The 18,778-nt window shown below is 43.8% G+C and overlaps 1 protein-coding gene across 1 annotated transcript in view; it reads right to left on the bottom strand.

The window, feature by feature from the left end:
• The window catches only part of LOC120999918 (aminopeptidase NAALADL1-like), a 55,426-nt gene extending 40,512 nt beyond the window's left edge, over positions 1 to 14,914 (bottom strand). The window contains exons 1-2 of the mRNA XM_040430965.1: positions 14,718 to 14,914; positions 1,322 to 1,494 (exon numbers count right to left, since the gene is read on the bottom strand). Of these exons, the coding sequence (XP_040286899.1) occupies positions 1,322 to 1,494; positions 14,718 to 14,914 (370 nt within the window). The remainder of the gene's footprint in view (positions 1 to 1,321; positions 1,495 to 14,717) is intronic.
• Positions 14,915 to 18,778: the final 3,864 nt, after the last annotated feature.

Genomic DNA, 18,778 nt, shown 5'->3' on the forward strand with positions numbered 1-18,778 from the left:
GCAAGACTACTGAGTGACCATAGGAAGATGCTGAGACGGGGATATGCTGCCACAGACCCTGGATCACCAGCCTTGGACCAGGGTACCAGCCTTCTGAAGAGAAAGAGGGACAGCTATCTCAGGCCTTTCCTCAGCATCAAACCCTTCTTCTGCCTTGGAGGAGACTGGAGAAGCCAGCCCTATGCCTCGCCTGTATTGTTTTGTACCTGAATTCCTCCAGTAAAGAAGCACCCTGGTTTACTACAGACCCTGACTCTCTGGACTTATTTCCCATTGGGATGCACCACACCTTACCACCCCTTCCGGAGAGCAGCAACACGTGGTGACACCTCAACAGTGTCCAGGGGACCCAGCGTAGCGTTGGGGCCACCCCAAACCCGACCACTGCACTTTACTATGCAATGAGCATACAGGATATCGCTGGATCGGGACCAAGACAGGAAACAGAGCCATGGTATGTACTGAAATAGAATAAAAAATACACACAAAAGAGAAAACCTAACACAAAATGATCCCTTTCAAGTGAGAAAGCCTGTCATTACCCTGCACCACCGCAACTCTGTAGACGGCGTGCAGGTAAACACCGAAGAGGCTGTACCACTCACACAAGCAATGCGACCAACCAAGAATCAGATTCCAACCGATCTGATATCGATGATTGATCTTAAGGATAGGCCATCAATATTCTGAAGCTGGAATACCCTTTAAGGGCTTAATATCTATGGCCACCATACGGTTCTTTCTTCTTATGTGGAATAGGATAGGTAATCAATATTAGATTGGTGGGGGTCTGACTCCTGGTACTCCCGTAGATCAGCTGACTGAAGTAGCCACAGCATCACATCCCCTTTGTTTACAGGGCACAGCCAGGGGTGCACCACCAATGAGGCCAGGTGAGTTGATGGCCTCAGGCAGCACCAGGTAGGTGCAAGAGGGGAGGGCAGTGGAAGGGCCATAGGCAATGAATGTTTTCATTGTGGCAAAGGGGTTAGGTTAATAAATTGGCATTGGGGGGGCGCCGTTTAGTTTTTGCCTCAGGCAGCAGAAAGGCTAGGTACACCCCTGGGCACAGCTCTGTAGTTTTGGCAGCAGCTGTGTCCGGTGTTGCTCCAGTCCCTTTCACCTGGGTGGGACTGACCTGCAGTGAGCTGTAATACCAGGTACCTTTTGTCAGATGATCGGTAGGACTGCTTCGAGTCAGCCACACCTACCTCATATGGATGGCCTAGTTTAAGGATGGGCTATCAATAATGTACTGCCAAAAAGTCATTTAAGGTTATTGGTTGCTATATACAAAACAAATGTTAATAGCTCCACTTACAAACTTTGACACTGTTTGGATTCTTCTCATCTGGAAATGACAGGAAGACATTATACCGTTCCTCCTTGGCTTCATCGAGACCAGTCTTTGAGTCACTCCAGTGAGACAGCATCAGACGAACCAGCTCTTCGTCTGCCTCACTCGTGGCCGGATGAGGCTTCTTAGCCAGGATACTACAGAAAAAAAGATAACCGTGATATATGTTTTTAGTATAAGCCACACATAATCAAATTGTAGTAACTTGTTTATAGATTAGTAATATAGTAATATAGTTGTGTTCAAAATTATTCAACCCCCACTGAAATTTAGTGTTTTGGCCAGTTTGACATTGATTTTGATCATTTCAGTCATCTTGTTTACAATTAAATCAGAGAGGCACTTGTAAGTCAGACAAATATAACATAACATTTATAATGAAATAACCACAAATGTCTTTTCTGTGCTCACATCATTATCAGTTTTATTCAACCCCCAAGTGACATTCAATCTTAGTACTTAGTACAACATCCTTTTCCAGTTATAACAGCTTTTAAACGTGAAGCATAGCTTGACACAAGTGTCTTGCAGCGATCTACGGGTATCTTCGCCCATTCTTCATGGGCAAAAGCCTCCAGTTCAGTCACATTCTTAGGCTTGCGCGCTGCAACTGCTTTCTTTAAGTCCCACCAGAAGTTCTCAATCGGATTTAAGTCTGGTGACTGCGATGGCCACTTCAAAATGTTCCAGCCTTTAATCTGCAACCATGCTCTAGTGGACTTGGAGGTATGCTTGGGATCATTGTCCTGTTGAAAGGTCCACCGTCTCCCAAGCCTCAGGTTTGTGACGGACTGCATCATATTTTCATCCAATATCTTCTGGTACTGAAGAGAATTCATGGTACCTTGCACACGCTGAAGCTTCCCTGTACCTGTAGAAGCAAAACAGCCCCAAAGCATGATTGACCTCCGCCATGCTTCACAGTAGGCAAGGTGTTCTTTTCTTCATAGGCCTTGTTCTTCCTCCTCCAAACATAGCGCTGATCCATGGGCCCAAACAGTTCTAATTTTGTTTCATCAGTCCACAGAACACTATCCCAAAACTTTTGTGGTTTGTCCACATAACTTTTGGCATACTGCAGTCGACTCTTCTTATTCTTTGGAAACAGCAAGGGGGTGCGCCTGGGAGTTCTGGCATGGAGGCCTTCATTATGCAGTGTGCGCCTTATTGTCTGAGCTGAAACTTCAGTACCCACATCTGACAAATCTTTTTCAGTTCCTCAGCAGTCACACGGGGACTTTTCTCCACTTTGCGCTTCAGGTAGCGCACAGCAGTCAAAGTCAGCATCTTCTTTCTGCCACGACCAGGTAGTGTTTCAACAGTGCCCTTTGCCTTGAATTTGTGAATGATGCTTCCTATGGTGTCTCTTGGTATGTTTAACATCTTTGCAATCTTCTTATAGCCATTGCCCTTCCTGTGAAGAGAAATCACCTCTTCTCTTGTCTTCCTGGACCCTTCTCTTGACGTCACCATGTTTGTAAACACACCAGTAAATGTCTAGAAGGAGCTGAGTATCACAGTCCTTTTAAATCTGCCTAATTGGTGCTTATTATGCTTGATTGCTGCTCCTTGACATCCACAGGTGTTTTCAATACCTGATCGAAAACATTTGAATGAACCTCTGTTCTTAAGAGTGGTAGTCTTTAAGGGGTTGAATAATTGTGTCAATGAAGAAATCACAAAAAAAAAACATTTAATACTGTATTACAAAAACAATTGATGTCATTTTAGTTGCATTTGGTTCTTTAAAAAGTCCTTGTAAGATTTCATTCTGAACACAATTACAAATGTACACTAAATTCCCTAAAACCCTTTACAGCATTGGGGGTTGAATAATTTTGAACACAACTGTATATACTATATAGTAATATATACTATAGATCCAGTAATGCTTGTGTGGTGCTTGCGTCTAGGGGAGGCGTCTAATATCACAGTAAAAGAAAAGAACGGCACTTCTGAATTTCAGCGTTTCCTGGTTTACGGCTACATTTTAGTATACATGTGACGCATTTCAGCTCTAGTCTGAGCGTTCCTCAAACGTTTGAACCCCATAGTGCAAACAATTGTGGGACATAAGCATTTCAAAAGGGTAATTCCTAAAAACATAAAAGTACTTTCTAAATCCTGCCAAAGACATAACTGTTGTCAAAAGCAATGTCTCTCAACCGCACCATCATCATTTAGGTCGACCATACAGAAAAGTTACTTCTCTGGAAAGAGCAGAATAAGCAGCTCACTGACATCATTACAGATACTCCATATGTACAAGAATATAACTACTATAATACTGCTCCTATGTACAAGAATATAACTACTATAATACTGCCTCTTATGTACAAGTATATAACTACTATAATACTGCCTCCTATTTACAATAATATAACTACTATAATACTGCTCCTATGTACAAGAATATAACTACTATTATACTGCTCCTATGTACAAGAATATAACTACTATAATACTGCCTCCTATATACAAGAATATAACTACTATAATACTGCTCCTATGTACAAGAATATAACTACTATAATACTGCTCCTATGTACAAGAATATAACTACTAATATACTGCCTCCTATGTACAAGAATATAACTACTATAATACTGCCTCCTATGTACAAGAATATAACTACTATAATACTGCTCCTATGTACAAGAATATAACTACTATAATACTGCCTCCTATGTACAAGAATATACCGTATTTTTCGCCCCTTAAGACGCACTTTTTCTCCCCCCAAAATGCGGGAAAAATGCCCCTGCGTCTTATGGGGCGAATGCTGTCAGTTTTGCATTGCAAACTGCGATGTACGAGCGATCCGGGAGGGACTGGGAGGAGGAGCTGGGGGCCGGCAATAGCGGCGGGGCGGTGCAGTCAGTGTACTATAGCCCCGTCGCTCCGGTATACTAATATCAAATGTCTTATTGAATTAATAGTTATTAAACATGCCCCCCAACTCCTAATAGTACCTTACACCCTAACCGCTTTAGTAGAATGCAGGCAGGCAGGCCGGGCGGGCGGCATCGTAACTCCCTGATGTCACGTGCCTGCGCCACCTACTTTATGAATGAAGCAGGCGGCGCAGGCAAGTGACGTCACTGAGGGACGCGCCGGCCGGCATTGTACAGAAGCGGTTAGGATGTAAGGTACTATTAGGAGTGAGGGGGCATGTTTAATAACTATTAATTGAATTAGACATTTTATATTAGTATACTGGAGGGGGGGGATCTGTGGATGACATTTTTATGGGGGACATCTGTGGATGGCACAGTTATGGGCTGGGGGGGTCTGTGGATGGCACTGTTATGGGCTGGGGGGGTCTGTGGATGGCACTGTTATGGGGTGGGGGGTCTGTGGATGGCACATATATAACAGTGCCATCCACAGATCCCCCCCTGTAACAGTGCCAGCCACAGATCCCCCTGTAACAGTGCAAGCCACAGATCCCCCCCATAACAGTGTCCGTCACAGATCCCCCCCATAACAGTGTCCGTCATCCACAGATCCCCCCATAACAGTGTCCGTCATCCACATATCCCCCCATAACAGTGTCCGTCATCCACATATCCCCCCATAACAGTGTCCGTCATCCACAGATCCCCCCATAACAGTGTCCGTCATCCACAGATCCCCCCATAACAGTGTCCGTCATCCACAGATCCCCCCATAACAGTGTCCGTCACAGATCCCCCCCATAACAGTGTCTGTCATCCACAGATTCCGCATAAGTGTCCGTCATCCACAGATCCCCCCATAACAGTGTCCGTCATCCACATATCCCCCCATAACAGTGTCCGTCATCCACAGATCCCCCCATAACAGTGTCCGTCATCCACAGATCCCCCCATAACAGTGTCCGTCATCCACAGATCCCCCCATAACAGTGTCCGTCATCCACTGATCCCCCCATAACAGTGTCTGTCATCCACAGATTCCGCATAAGTGTCCGTCATCCACAGATCCCCCCATAACAGTGTCCGTCATCCACAGATCCCCCCATAACAGTGTCCTTCACAGATCCCCAGTAATAGTGCCATCCACAGACCACCATTAGTTTCAAACCCACCAAAAGCACACCTTTTGGTTAAAAATATTTTTTTTCTTATTTTCCTCCCCAAAAACTTAAGTGCGTCTTATAGGGCGAAAAATACAGTAATTACTATAATACTGTTCCTATGTACAAGAACATAACTACTATAATACTGCTTCTATGTACAAGATGATAACTACTATAATACTGCTCCTATGTACAAGAATATAACTACTATAATACTGCTCCTATGTACAAGAATATAACTACTATAATACTGCTCCTATGTACAAGAATATAACTACTATAATACTGCCTCCTATGTACAAGAATATAACTACTATAATATTGCTCCTATGTACAAGAATATAACTACTATAATACTGCCTCCTATGTACAAGAATATAACTACTATAATACTGCCTCCTATGTTCAAGAATATAACTACTATAATACTGCTCCTATGTACAAGAATATAACTACTATAATACTGCTCCTATGTACAAGAATATAACTACTATAATACTGCTCTTATGTACAAGAATATAACTACTATAATACTGCTTCTATGTACAAGAATATAACTACTATAATACTGCTCCTATGTACAAGAATATAACTACTATAATACTGCCTCCTATGTACAAGAATATAACTACTATAATACTGCTCCTATGTACAAGAATATAACTACTATAATACTGCTCCTATGTACAAGAATGTAACTACTATAATACTGCTCCTATGTACAAGAATATAACTACTATAATACTGCTCCTATGTACAGAATATAACTACTATAATACTGCTCCTATGTACAAGAATATAACTACTATAATACTGCTCCTATGTACAAGAATATAACTACTATGCTGGCTGTGTAGCGTGATGGCTGCAAGTTGCTGAGCTCCTCATCCTTACCGGCGAATTAACCCTTTTAAGAAGCTTACAGCACCGCTCTGATGGGCAAAACGGGAAAGGATCGATCCAAGGATCAAGCGGATCCTACCCCTGTGAGATCCAGACAGCCTGATATGGATCATTATTTACAAAAGCATGTGAAGCTTCGGTCGGCTGAGGCCCCCAAGATGGCGCCCGCTCCAGCCCAGGCATCCGACAGAGAGGAAGACACAGATGGCGGCAGTGTCTCGGATGCCTCCACCTGCAAATCGAGGAGGCAGAGGGGCTCATTCACAAAAGCGGCACTCCTGGAGGTGCTTAATTCAGCTTTGGCCCCGATAAAAAGGGATTTATCTGAAATTAAAGAAGACCTCCGAAGCATGGGTCACCGGGTGTCGGACCTGGAAGGCGCACAGGAGGCGGCTCTCCAGAGGGAAGAAAAGGCTTACAAAGCGATCAACTCCCACACTGACCTGCTTAATGAAGCGCTCCTGAGGGTTGAGGATCAGGAGAACCGGAGCCGCAGGAGGAATCTGAGGATTCGCGGGCTCCCAGAGTCATTTGCGAGTGAAGCGCTGGAGAAAGTGGCGCAGGAGATATTCGCTGACCTGCTGGGACCTGAGAGAGCGGAGCGAGTAATCATAGAAAGGATCCACCGGGCGCTGAGGCCCAAACCGAAGAATACAGAACCCCCACGTGATGTCATCTGCGGCCTCCTCAGCTTCATCGACACCGCAGCGATCATGAGAGCCGGCAGAGAGAAGGAGCAGCTGCAGTATGGAGGTACGCAGATCATGTTTTTCCAGGATCTGGCCCCGTCCACGCTTGCTAAACGGCGCATCCTCAAGCCGCTCCTGGATGCACTCAGAGCTGCAGCTACCCCGTTCCGGTGGCTATACCCGTTCGGGATCGCGGTCCTCAAAAACGGACGCCAGATCTCCATTCGGTCGCCGAAAGATCTACAGGCCAGCTGGGCTCAGCTGGGGCTAGGCCTGATCGAAATTCCTTCATGGATGCCGGCCGACATGGAAGATCCACCTCTCCCGCCACCCCATGCGGCTGAATGGCGCCCTGTCTATAATAAAAGGTCGCCCAGGGCTAGGGCTGAAAAGTCTGACCACCCTCCTACCTGAGCATAGAAGATGTCTGAGGAGTTTTCTGTTTTGTTCCTGTGCCAAGAGAAGTCCCTGGGACTGATTGCCTGGAGGTGAAGTGAGGTGTAGTTTTTCTGTTCCCTGAGGGCTTCAGGCCTGATTACAGGCCAGTCATGTCCGCCTGTTGCGGAAAATAATGTCTCAGCGTGCAGTTATGGTCTGATTCATTTACAGTTCTGGACCTTGCCTGTTCCCTGCTCGTGTTCTAATATGCAAGGGTTAACCCGGTATTACCTCTGGGTCACCCCCTTTTCCTTGTGAGATGGCCAGTATTTGGCCCTCTGTAGCTCTGCGGGACCCCCCACCTGACAGACCCCGGCTGGTAGCCGTGAAGAGAAAGGGTCGTATGGTCAGGTGCTCAGTAGAGCTTTCTATGCAGAATGTATTTGCACTATTGTTTAATGTCTTACCTGTTTGTCTCCCCTCCTTTCCTCGTGTGTCTCCCTCCCCTCCCCTCCCCCACCATCAGATGTCATATACGTCATATATTGCATATTCAGATGCTGACTGTCTGCTTTCTATTTCAGAATGTCGTCTATTGTGATTTCTTCCTTTAACGCCCGGGGAATGAACGAGCCTTGCAAACGGTCCCAAATCCTGGCCCTTTTACAGAGGGATAAAGTGTCTATAGCATTCTTCCAGGAAACCCATTTCCGTGAGGGTAAGATCCCCAAATTGCCCCCCAAAAGATTTTCTCAATGGTTCCACAGCACGTATAGTTCGGCTAGCAGGGGTGTCAGCATAGCGATCCACAAGCAGCTCCCCTTTAAGCACTCTGCCGTCTCTGCAGACCCTGAGGGTCGTTACCTGTTTGTTAAGGGCACTATCGCTGACACTCCTGTTACCCTGGCAACTGTATATGCTCCCAACAGAGGGCAGGTTGCTTGGCTCGTTCAGACCCTAGGCCTACTATCCTCCTTTAAGGAGGGAATGGTTATTCTAGGAGGTGATTTTAATGCTACCCTTGATCCTTTATTAGATTCTTCTAATGGGAAGTCTGCCATTACACATGCCCGTTTGCGGCGCCTTAAACAGGCCCTGCAGAGGTTAGGAGTCCTAGATATCTGGCGCACCACAAATCCCACTGGTAGGGATTTTTCCTTTTATTCAGCTGCTAAACTATCTTACCATAGATTAGACTATCTATTTTTATCCAAATCCTGTGCTAACAAGGTTATCAATTCTCACATAGGGAACATCACCCTGTCTGACCACGCTCCGGTATTTTTGAGTGTGTCCCTGCTGGACCTCCCAAAGAGGGAATGGAATTGGCGTATTAATGAGACCATTATCTCTGACCCCTCCCATGCTGCCAAATTATCTTCTATCATAACGGATTTCTTCACATCTAATACCTCAGGCCCTGATGCTCCCTCCCCTTCCATTATTTGGGAAACCCATAAAGCGGTCCTGAGAGGAGAACTAATAGCCTTAGGTGCCCATATTAAAAAACAACGGGATCAGGCTGTGGCGACACTTCTCTCCCAGATTCAGGCTCTAGAGCTAACGCACAAAGCCTCCCAGGCCCTTAGTTGTGCCTCGGAGCTTTCAGAAGCCCGTACTAAGCTCAAGAACCTGCTAAATGTCACGTCAGCTAAGCTGTTACTTAGAGCCAAGTTCCGCTCATATGCCCACGGGGACAAAGGGAATAGGCTAATGTCCGCTTTAGTGAAGAAACAAAAAACTGACTCCTTTATTGCTGCAGTTAAAGATGACAAAGGCGTCCTACATAAAGGGACTCCAGACATAGCAAAGACCTTTTGTGCCTTCTATAGGGACCTATACAACCTTAAAACACCAGATAATATGTCACCAGCTCAATTAGGTGAGGCAACTGAGAAGTTTCTCTCCTCCCTCCAGTTGCCTACTATTACCCCAGCTCAGTCAGCCCAGCTCTTAGCTCCTATCACAGACGATGAAATTGGTAAGGTTCTCTCATCCATACCCTCAGGGAAAAGCCCAGGCCCTGATGGTTTCACCATCTCTTATTACAAAACCTTTAAGCAGACCCTAATTCCCCATTATAATATCTTATGTAACCACTTACTCCAAGGAGGCTCCCTCCCTCCCCAATCGCTTTCAGCCCATATCACGGTAATCCACAAGGAAAATAAGGACCCCCTAAATTGCGGGAGTTACCGTCCTATCTCGCTTCTAAATACTGATGTGAAGTGGTGGGCCAAAATTTTGGCTCAACGGATTCAGTCGGTTCTCCCTGGCATTATCAACGAGGAGCAGGTGGGGTTCGTCTCTGGCAGGCAGGGGAGCGAAAATACGGTCCGTGTCATACAATTGATCACGCATGCTCGTCAGCACTCAATACCTTTAGCTCTTCTTAGTACAGATGCAGAAAAGGCCTTTGACAGGATCAGCTGGCAATTCATGTCTCGGGCACTGTCGAAGTTCGGCTTTCCGGACCAGTTTATCCAATCCATTTTCTCACTTTATTCGCTCCCCTCTGCCAGAATACGGATTAATGGAACACTCTCTCCAGCTTTTCCCATTACTAATGGGACGAGGCAGGGGTGCCCACTCTCACCTGCCCTCTTTGTTATTGTCATGGAGACCCTGCTGGCCAGGATCAGGCAAGATCCGGACATTAAGGGGATCACCTTGGGGTCGCATACCCATCTAACGGCCGCTTTTGCAGACGACCTTTTGGTCATAACATCCAACCCTCTAACCTCTTTCCCCAGACTTCAAGCCCTTTTTGAAGAATATGGAGCGGTCTCAAATTTTAAGATCAACTATACTAAGTCACAGGCCCTGAATATTTCTTGCCCATCTGCTACTGTAAACACGCTTAAAGGTTCCCCTGCTTTTTCGTGGGCCACTAAGTCAATCCCTTTTCTAGGTACCCATATCTCAGCAAAACCAGAAGATCTTTTCGAGTTAAATTATGTCCCCTTACTGAAATCCATTAGAGCACACTTACACTCTCTAAAACTTCCGTTTATCTCTTGTATTGGGCGGAAAAACTTCATTAAAGCTTTTATTGTCCCCAGACTGCTCTATCTCATCCAAACACTCCCTATCTGGCTACCCCATTCCTTCTTTGTGGAGGTCCGCAGGGTCATCTCAACCTTTGTTTGGTCTGGCAAGTCTCCTAGGTTGCCACTCTCACTCGGGAGAGGAGGTTGGGAGGCTTCGGCCTACCCGACATCTACCTTTACTATAAAGCATCGATGCTGAACAGAGCTTTGAGCCTCATCTCTTGGCGCCCTCTCGGCCTTGTCTCCCGACTGGAGTGTGATTTGCTTTCATATAGGGACAAGTTAGTTCTATGGGGCGTACGCAAATGTACTGCTAATAATAAGTTTACCTCGCCCTTATGGAAGGGTCTGTTACTGGAATGGACTAAACTATATGGGTCCTCGACCCTTAGGTTCCCAAGCTTGAGTCTCCCCTTAGAGCTGCTGCAGGCACATGTTCACCCTACCACCTCTGATGCAACAGGAATTTGGGCTTTACTATCTAACTTTAAACTGAAAGACATCATAACTGTATCAGGTGCCTTTAATTGGAGTAAAATATATGAAATCCCTAGGGTTCAGGGAGCCTCCTTCCTAGCGATTATGGCTTTTAAGAAAGATTTGGCGCTTTTGGAATCTTTTCCCAGGCCTACGGTAGATCCCTCTTGGTTGGAGGGGAAAATCTCTAACGCCCTTCGCCCCAAGAAACCTCTCTCCACATTCTACAGGGAGCTACTCTCCTCCGCACCTCCAGATCTGTGGTTCCTTGCAGCCTGGGAGAAGGAGCTGTCCCTGTCCCTGTCAGAACCTGAAAAAGCGTTCATCCTCACACACTCACATGGTTTCAACCGTTGTATTAGAATACAGGCAAACTCTTATAAATTACTTACAAGATGGTATAAGACACCGGAGTTCCTTCACAAGCTCAATCCCGCTATCCCAAACAGTTGCTGGAGGTGTGGAGGAGACATTGGTTCTTTATCTCATATTTGGTGGAGCTGCGAGAAAATAAAACCGTTTTGGGTTGAAGTAGAAGCAGCTATTAACAGGATATGTAATAGCCAGATTACCTTAGATGCAAAACTCCTGCTGCTCTGGTGTCCAAATGGCACGCTAACCCCCTCAAAGTACAATCTACAAACCATGCTTATTACAGCAGCTCGACTGCAGGTCCCTCTATTGTGGAAAAATGAATCAGCTCCCTCGTTCTTGATGTGGACGGAAAAAATTGACCAACTATATCGGTTTGAAGAATTAGCCCACTGGGAAAATCACTCTAGAGCAGTTTTTGTAAAACTATGGTCTCCTTGGAAGCTATACCGCAAATTCTAGGCTTAGATATGTCTTGACTTAAGATTTTGATTGACATCTAACTCTCCCCCTCCCCTCTCTCCCCCAACCCACCTTCCTTTGTCTTGTTATAGCCCCCCCTCGTCAGATATTTGTTTACATATGTCACTTTATTATTTGAAGTCGTGTATGCAATCATCTTGAATATATTGTGTTTGCTGACTATGCACTTATCCAGCTGCGTCTGGACACAAGATGTATGACTCTCTACATGATTGTGTATTTTTCTCAAATAAAAAGAAATTTGATAAAGAATATAACTACTATAATACTGCCTCCTATGTATAACAAGAATATAACTACTATAATACTGCTCCTATGTACAAGAATATAACTACTATAATACTGCCTCCTATGTACAAGAATATAACTACTATAATACTGCCTCCTATGTACAAGAATATAACTACTATAATATTTCTCCTATGTACAAGAATATAACTACTATAATACTGCCTCCTATGTACAAGAATATAACTACTATAATACTGCCTCCTATGTACAAGAATATAACTACTATAATACTGCTCTTATGTACAAGAATATAACTACTATAATACTGCTTCTATGTACAAGAATATAACTACTATAATACTGCCTCCTATGTACAAGAATATAACTACTATTATACTGCCTCCTATGTACAAGAATATAACTACTATAATACTGCTCCTATGTACAAGAATGTAACTACTATAATACTGCCTCCTATGTATAACAAGAATATAACTACTATAATACTGCTCCTATGTACAATAATATAACTACTATAATACTATCTCCTATGTACAAGAATATAACTACTATAATACTGCTCCTATGTACAAGAATATAACTACTATAATACTGCCTCCTATGTACAAGAATATAACTACTATAATACTGCGCCTATGTACAAGAATATAACTACTATAATACTGCTCCTATGTACAAGAATATAACTACTATAATACTGCTCCTATGTACAAGAATATAACTACTATAATACTGCTCCTATGTACAAGAATATAACTACTATAATACTGCTCCTATGTACAAGAATATAACTACTATAATACATCCTCCTATGTACAAGTATATAACTACTATAATACTGCCTCCTATGTAGAAGAATATAACTACTATAATACTGCTCCTATGTACAAGAATATAACTACTATAATACTGCTCCTATGTACAAGAATATAACTACTATAATACTGCTCATATGTACAAGAATATAACTACTATAATACTGCCTCCTATATACAAGAATATAACTACTATAATACTGCCTCCTATGTACAAGAACATAACTACTATAATACTGCCTCCTATGTACAAGAATATAACTACTATAGTACTGCTCCTATGTACAAGAATATAACTACTATAATACTGCTCCTATGTACAAGAATATAACTACTATAATACAGTCATGTTAATGCTCCGTGTCTCTGCTGTCCGGAACGGGGCTTGGCTCTCTTTCACGCAGCAGATTACCCGCACGGCATCCGCTCCTGTGAAAGAGCCCTAAAGAGCTGTATATAGTGGTTGGTGAAACTACAATCAGCAACACATTTTACAAACACATTAACCCTCCACCAGCCCGGAAAGAACTGATTGTTTAACAACAAACAAATTATAAAATGCAGAAAAATAAAAAACCAAAAAAATACAATTGTATAAAAAAAAAACATGCAGTGTTAAAAAAAATAATGTTGTTGCACAGATGTAGTTGAAGAAAAAAAAAATTGGTACATATACAAGAAGGCAAGGAAGTAATTTATGGTGGGGGTCACCGCCTCAAACTAAGGCTGTTACCCTCTGCAGACCTTAAACAGGGAGATGAGAAGTATCACCGCCATGTACATATAGAACAAGGTGCAATACCACTGAAAGGTGGAACAATGTTTTTTTTTTTTCTAAATTCACTCAGGCCGGAAAGATGTAGGCGATTTCTATCCTTCAAGGGGCCTGATGTGCAACCACGTACTGGATACTGCAAGTGGTACATGAGACCATATATACCACATTTTGGGTATGGTAGTTTATGTATTGACAGTTTTGGAAACCAGCTCCATTAGAGGTGGAAATAATCTGGTCAATGATTGTAACAAATTTACAGCGTGTGCATTTTTTATGACCTTGTTCACATTATGCAGCTTGTGTTCCATCTTTATAGCCTATCTTTATAGATTGAGTGATTGGCGGAATCCAATGTCGGATTGCTGCAAAACTCATCCTGACTGATAAACATCCTGCAGTTATGTCTCTGGCAGATACGTAAATGATTACAGGTGTGGTCGGATTAGACACTGGGTCTTCCCACAAGAGTGCTTCCCCTGCTGCCCTATAAAAAAAAGGCTCTCAGAGGCTACTTTTGGGTAGTCTACCCCTTGTTGAGAGATTGTTGAAAGCTAGACATGCCTCAACGATGCACACATTTTGCCCAGTTGACAGATTTTGAGAGGGGGCGCATCACATGACTGACAGGATGGACATTTCAATAGATTGCCCGCCACCTACGCCATTATGATCTAGTTGTTAGGAGGGGTTGGGAGCAGTGGTTACGTGCTCCCAACACCTTTATATAATGGCCCCCAGTTGTGCAATACCCCTGCCTTCCCCCCCATCCCCGCTAGTATAATAATAATAAAATACTCAACTCATCCACTTGAAAGTGAGGGAACACTTGTTTCTCAAACCCTTGTTATTTACTGGATGCAGCAGGCCCTGACGTTCCCAGAGTCATGTCACATGTGGGTGAAGTGAGTAGTTTTTCTTTTTTTTTTTTTTTTAATTTTAAAGACCCTTGTAGCTGTTAGACAGGTGCACTCCTATCTATATGGCTGTTATAAATGCGCACATTGTTTTATGGTGTCCATCTGGCCATGAAATGGCCAAAAATAGGACATTCATGTGAATAGTCCCATTGACTTTAATTGGTTCTTAAAAGTGTTGAATCTCACCTTAAATTCTCCCTGATCTTCTCCGTATCCACCTCTTTCATGAATTGTTGTATAAATTCTTCATCCAGATCTTGAGTAACATCCTGCTCCGTCCTTGGGACTGTATCTCCTGGAATACCAAAATGGCCAATCAAGAGTCCAATGGCTAATATCACAGCAGCCCCAAAACAGATGCCCACAACCTTCAACCAATTCATGGTCCCGCAGCCTTAGAGATGTCTCAGAAGTTGTTCTTCACTCTATGGTTACCCTTTATGGTTGCCCTATGATCGGATGAGGAGCAGCTTTTTCATAAGAACATGGTTAAAGATTATCAGGATGAATTCTTGGGTCACATCTCTGTGCCCTTTGCACATTCGTTGCTGAATAATTGAAGGGAAATTGAGATATGTATGCAACTGGTAATCCTTTTATTAAGTCCATAAAAGAGGTACAAAAAAGTAACTTGTCACGAGAGAGATTCTTCATGAACTATGGCATATTTTAGTTGCTTATACAGTAAAGGGGTTGTCCAGGACAAGAAAACCGGATCTTGCCTCCACAGATCAGATACTTATCACCTATCCTTTGGAGAAGGGATAGGTTTGTATCTTGGAACATTAACAAACAATCATTTAAATATCTAAGTACATTAAAGGGGTTGTCCTCTTGTAGGACTTTCTAAAACTTTCAACCCCAGTCTGTTGCACCTGTTGAATAAATCATACTCACCGCTCTCCATTCTTCCATTTTGTACATCTTTCGTTCTGAAAAAGATGCCAATCATTCGGGAAACAAGTGATTGTGGCATGATTATACAGGCCAGATATCGGCGTTCCTATGATAATAGTATGAGTTCCTAGATAATGCATGATTTTGATAAAACACACTGACTCCAATGACTCTACTGTATATGAAGTGGCCGGGTTTGGTGGGTTGGCCCCTAGTGCTACGATGGGACCCCCAGAGCACTGTCAAGGTGTCATCATGTCTTGCTGCTCTCCAGAGGGGATGGTACGATATGCTGCACGTATCTGGAAATACATCCAGAGAGTCAGGGTTTGCAGTGAACCAGTGTGCTTCGTTACTGTAGGAACTGAAGTGCAAAACAATACAGGCGAGGCACGGAGCTGGGACTGAACTGAGGCTCACCTGCTCAGCCGGGGCATCCTGGTGCAGTCCGTGTGTCATCTATCAGTGTTATAGTTAACAGAGCAGCAGGGAAAGTCCAGCTATTTGTGGGTATAGTAGCACTAATAGACCACTGTAATGTAGATACAGGCAGAGGCTCATGGAGGCACATCACACTGGGTGGGCAATGGACACTGGAGTCTGAAGCCCAACCTGGAGAAAAAAGCAGGACAGGAGGAGAGTCTAGCAGCGCCCCTGCCAAATTCAACTCCAGTACTCCTTCAGTGTTCTTTTCCCTAGCAAAGACGTGAGGCGGTGAGTATCTCACATCACATCTGAGTCTTTTCTTCTCTGCAGATTGCATGAACGTCTCTCAGGGCTCCCCTGGATGTCCACCGATAGTCCCTGGAATGGAACCTGTACATCAGTCACTTCTGGCTGGCTGCTGCCGAAAGACCAGTTTTAGTGTGGCTCTGCCTGACTCCTCCTATTCATTGCACCCCTGGCATTGCTGACTGCCTCAGCTCCCCCATCCATCTTTCTACCAGCACCAAACCATCCGAAGTCATCCCGTCATTGACTGTGCATGTGCAAAGTATTACATTTGCTGATAAAAAAAAACATACCGGAACCAGCCTTCTTGGCAAAATAGGCTGATTAAATACCAGTCAGCTGGCAACCTTGTGTAGTTTTAGTAAGGTATAATATGGCCTCTAGCCTCTACTATGTATGCAGAGGTTAGTTTTAGTAATGTATAATATGGCCTCCGGCCTCCACTACGTATGCAGGAGTTTTTTTTTTTTTTTTTACTAATGTATGATATGGCTGCAGCCTCTTCTGTATATACAGGAGTTAGTTTAAATTTACATGAAACCCTCTTTGCCTCGCAGCCAAACCTTTCCCTCTAGGTATACCGAACCCCTTGCAACTGTTTATGTCAATGTGTTCTTGCATAACTCATTTTTGTTTGCTTTTTTTAGTCAGAGAAACTTCCCAGCAGAAAATCTGTGGAAGAAACATAAGTCTATCCTAGGTTGTGCAGTATGTGCGATCAACCACCTCCAGTTTCCTGGTCATGGATGCAGGCAACCTCTGCTTCTCCTTCAGAGAATAACCTTATGAAGTATAAAATCCACATATAGGGTCCGAGCATTATGTGCCCCCTACCATTATTTGGAGACTACTCCTCTCATGTTTGCAGACATTGTGGTTCCTCCCAGGAGGAATAGATACAAAAGCAGCTATCAATAGTTCTTCGTGTAGAGTCAGATGTGGCTGGTTCTTCAGCAACACAAGTCTTCCTGAAGACGCAATAAGAAACAGAGTCCTCATACTCTAACTTCAGTGTGTCTGAGAGATGGGAGCCATCAGTCTAAAGGACCAGTTAAGAAGGTGCAGAAACAATCTGAAGCCAACAACTTTAGTTCTACCGAGATGGTATTTGGATTCCGCTAATTATACTCTCAGTTTGGCCCGTACAGTAGAGAAGTTCTATCTGTATGGTTAGAAGTTATGTCAGGAAGATGGAACTTGCAAGGCGACACCTTTAAGTTTGCCATGTTCCACCAGACTTTCTATTGAACCACAAAAAAGATCTTACAAGGGAAGTTCTTTATGAAGATGCATTAGATCCATTTCAAACAGATCTAATTCTGAAATTAGGTAGTATGCTCCTGGATGTTACAGTTCGCCTTCCGGGAGGGGATGTGCTCTGTGTATTACTCCTGCTATATGAGGAGCAATTCTAGAGGATTCTGAGCAGAGAAATAATCTGTCACCTGCGGCTTAGGTTCTTGACCTGTCATACCATATCCGCTTATTCCCTTTAACCCATTCTTTCAGATACTATATAATCTACAATTCAGTGTGTAGTGTACGGGGACTGTAATGCCCGTCACTACAAAAGTGTCACTTGGTGTGCTGTCGTCCCTCCTTAATTATGGGGAAGTTGGTATATGTCATCTTTATAAATTGTCATGTAATGTAATGCTATGTATTTCCCTGTTACTGTGAAACTTGCATGTACAGGCCTGCTAGGGGTGTCATTCCAGCTCTTAGTCACTAGAGGGAGATAGGGAGCCCTAGTTTATATAAGGCCCAGACAGGGAAAGGAAGGGCAGTGGAGTCTGAAGTTGAGTCTGAAGTTGAGTCTAAAGTTGAGTCTAGAGTTGTGGTTGGAGACTAGACCATGTCAGAGACAAGTCCAGGCCTGAAGCCTGCGGTCCAGGAGAGGGTTTTGCAGTCCCTGTAACCGGGTTCCAGATTCAAGGAGAAGGTTCCCCTCCTGAATTCCCATATGCCGAAACAGGAATACCTCAGTTAAAGAGCCTGAGGAAGCTGAGAGGGAGACAGAGGCAAAGCTCAGAAAAGCAAGAGGTACTCAAGATAACAGAGGAGGTACTTTATAAAGAGAGAACCAAGGATATACGCCAGAGTTAAGGTATTGGGCCTTGGAGAAGATTTTCTATGTCCCAGGATCAGTCAGGAATAGAGTGCAAGCTCCTGTACTGCAAGTCCTGTGTTTCACACTCTGAAGTCACCTTGCTTAATCTGTATTGCCTGCATCGACCGTATTGAAAAATCAACTGTATGCAAAGGAACTGTGCTTCCGTTAATGTCTCTATATGGAAACTACTAAAGTTGGAGTTTTGTTTTAACATCACGTGGTTCCTCAGTTATTCCTGCTATCAGCAAACGGCGTGCCACCGTTTAATTGGCACTGGCGTCACGAACATTTTCCTACCATCACCTGCCTATGCAGAGAGTCAGCCGTCTCAGGTTAGTGTCTATTGCACTACTACACCCAGGAACACATTTCTACACACAACTTGAGTACGCTGCACCTCTCTTTTGGCGTCACGAACAGGATACACACGCTTTATAGTGCAAGAAGCGTAAACTTTGTGCCTTATACAGTTGCCCTGTGACCAAAGTGACAAATTGCCTGTTTA

Source organism: Bufo bufo, chromosome 4 (assembly GCF_905171765.1).
Source record: "Bufo bufo chromosome 4, aBufBuf1.1, whole genome shotgun sequence".
Lineage (NCBI taxonomy): Eukaryota > Metazoa > Chordata > Amphibia > Anura > Bufonidae > Bufo > Bufo bufo.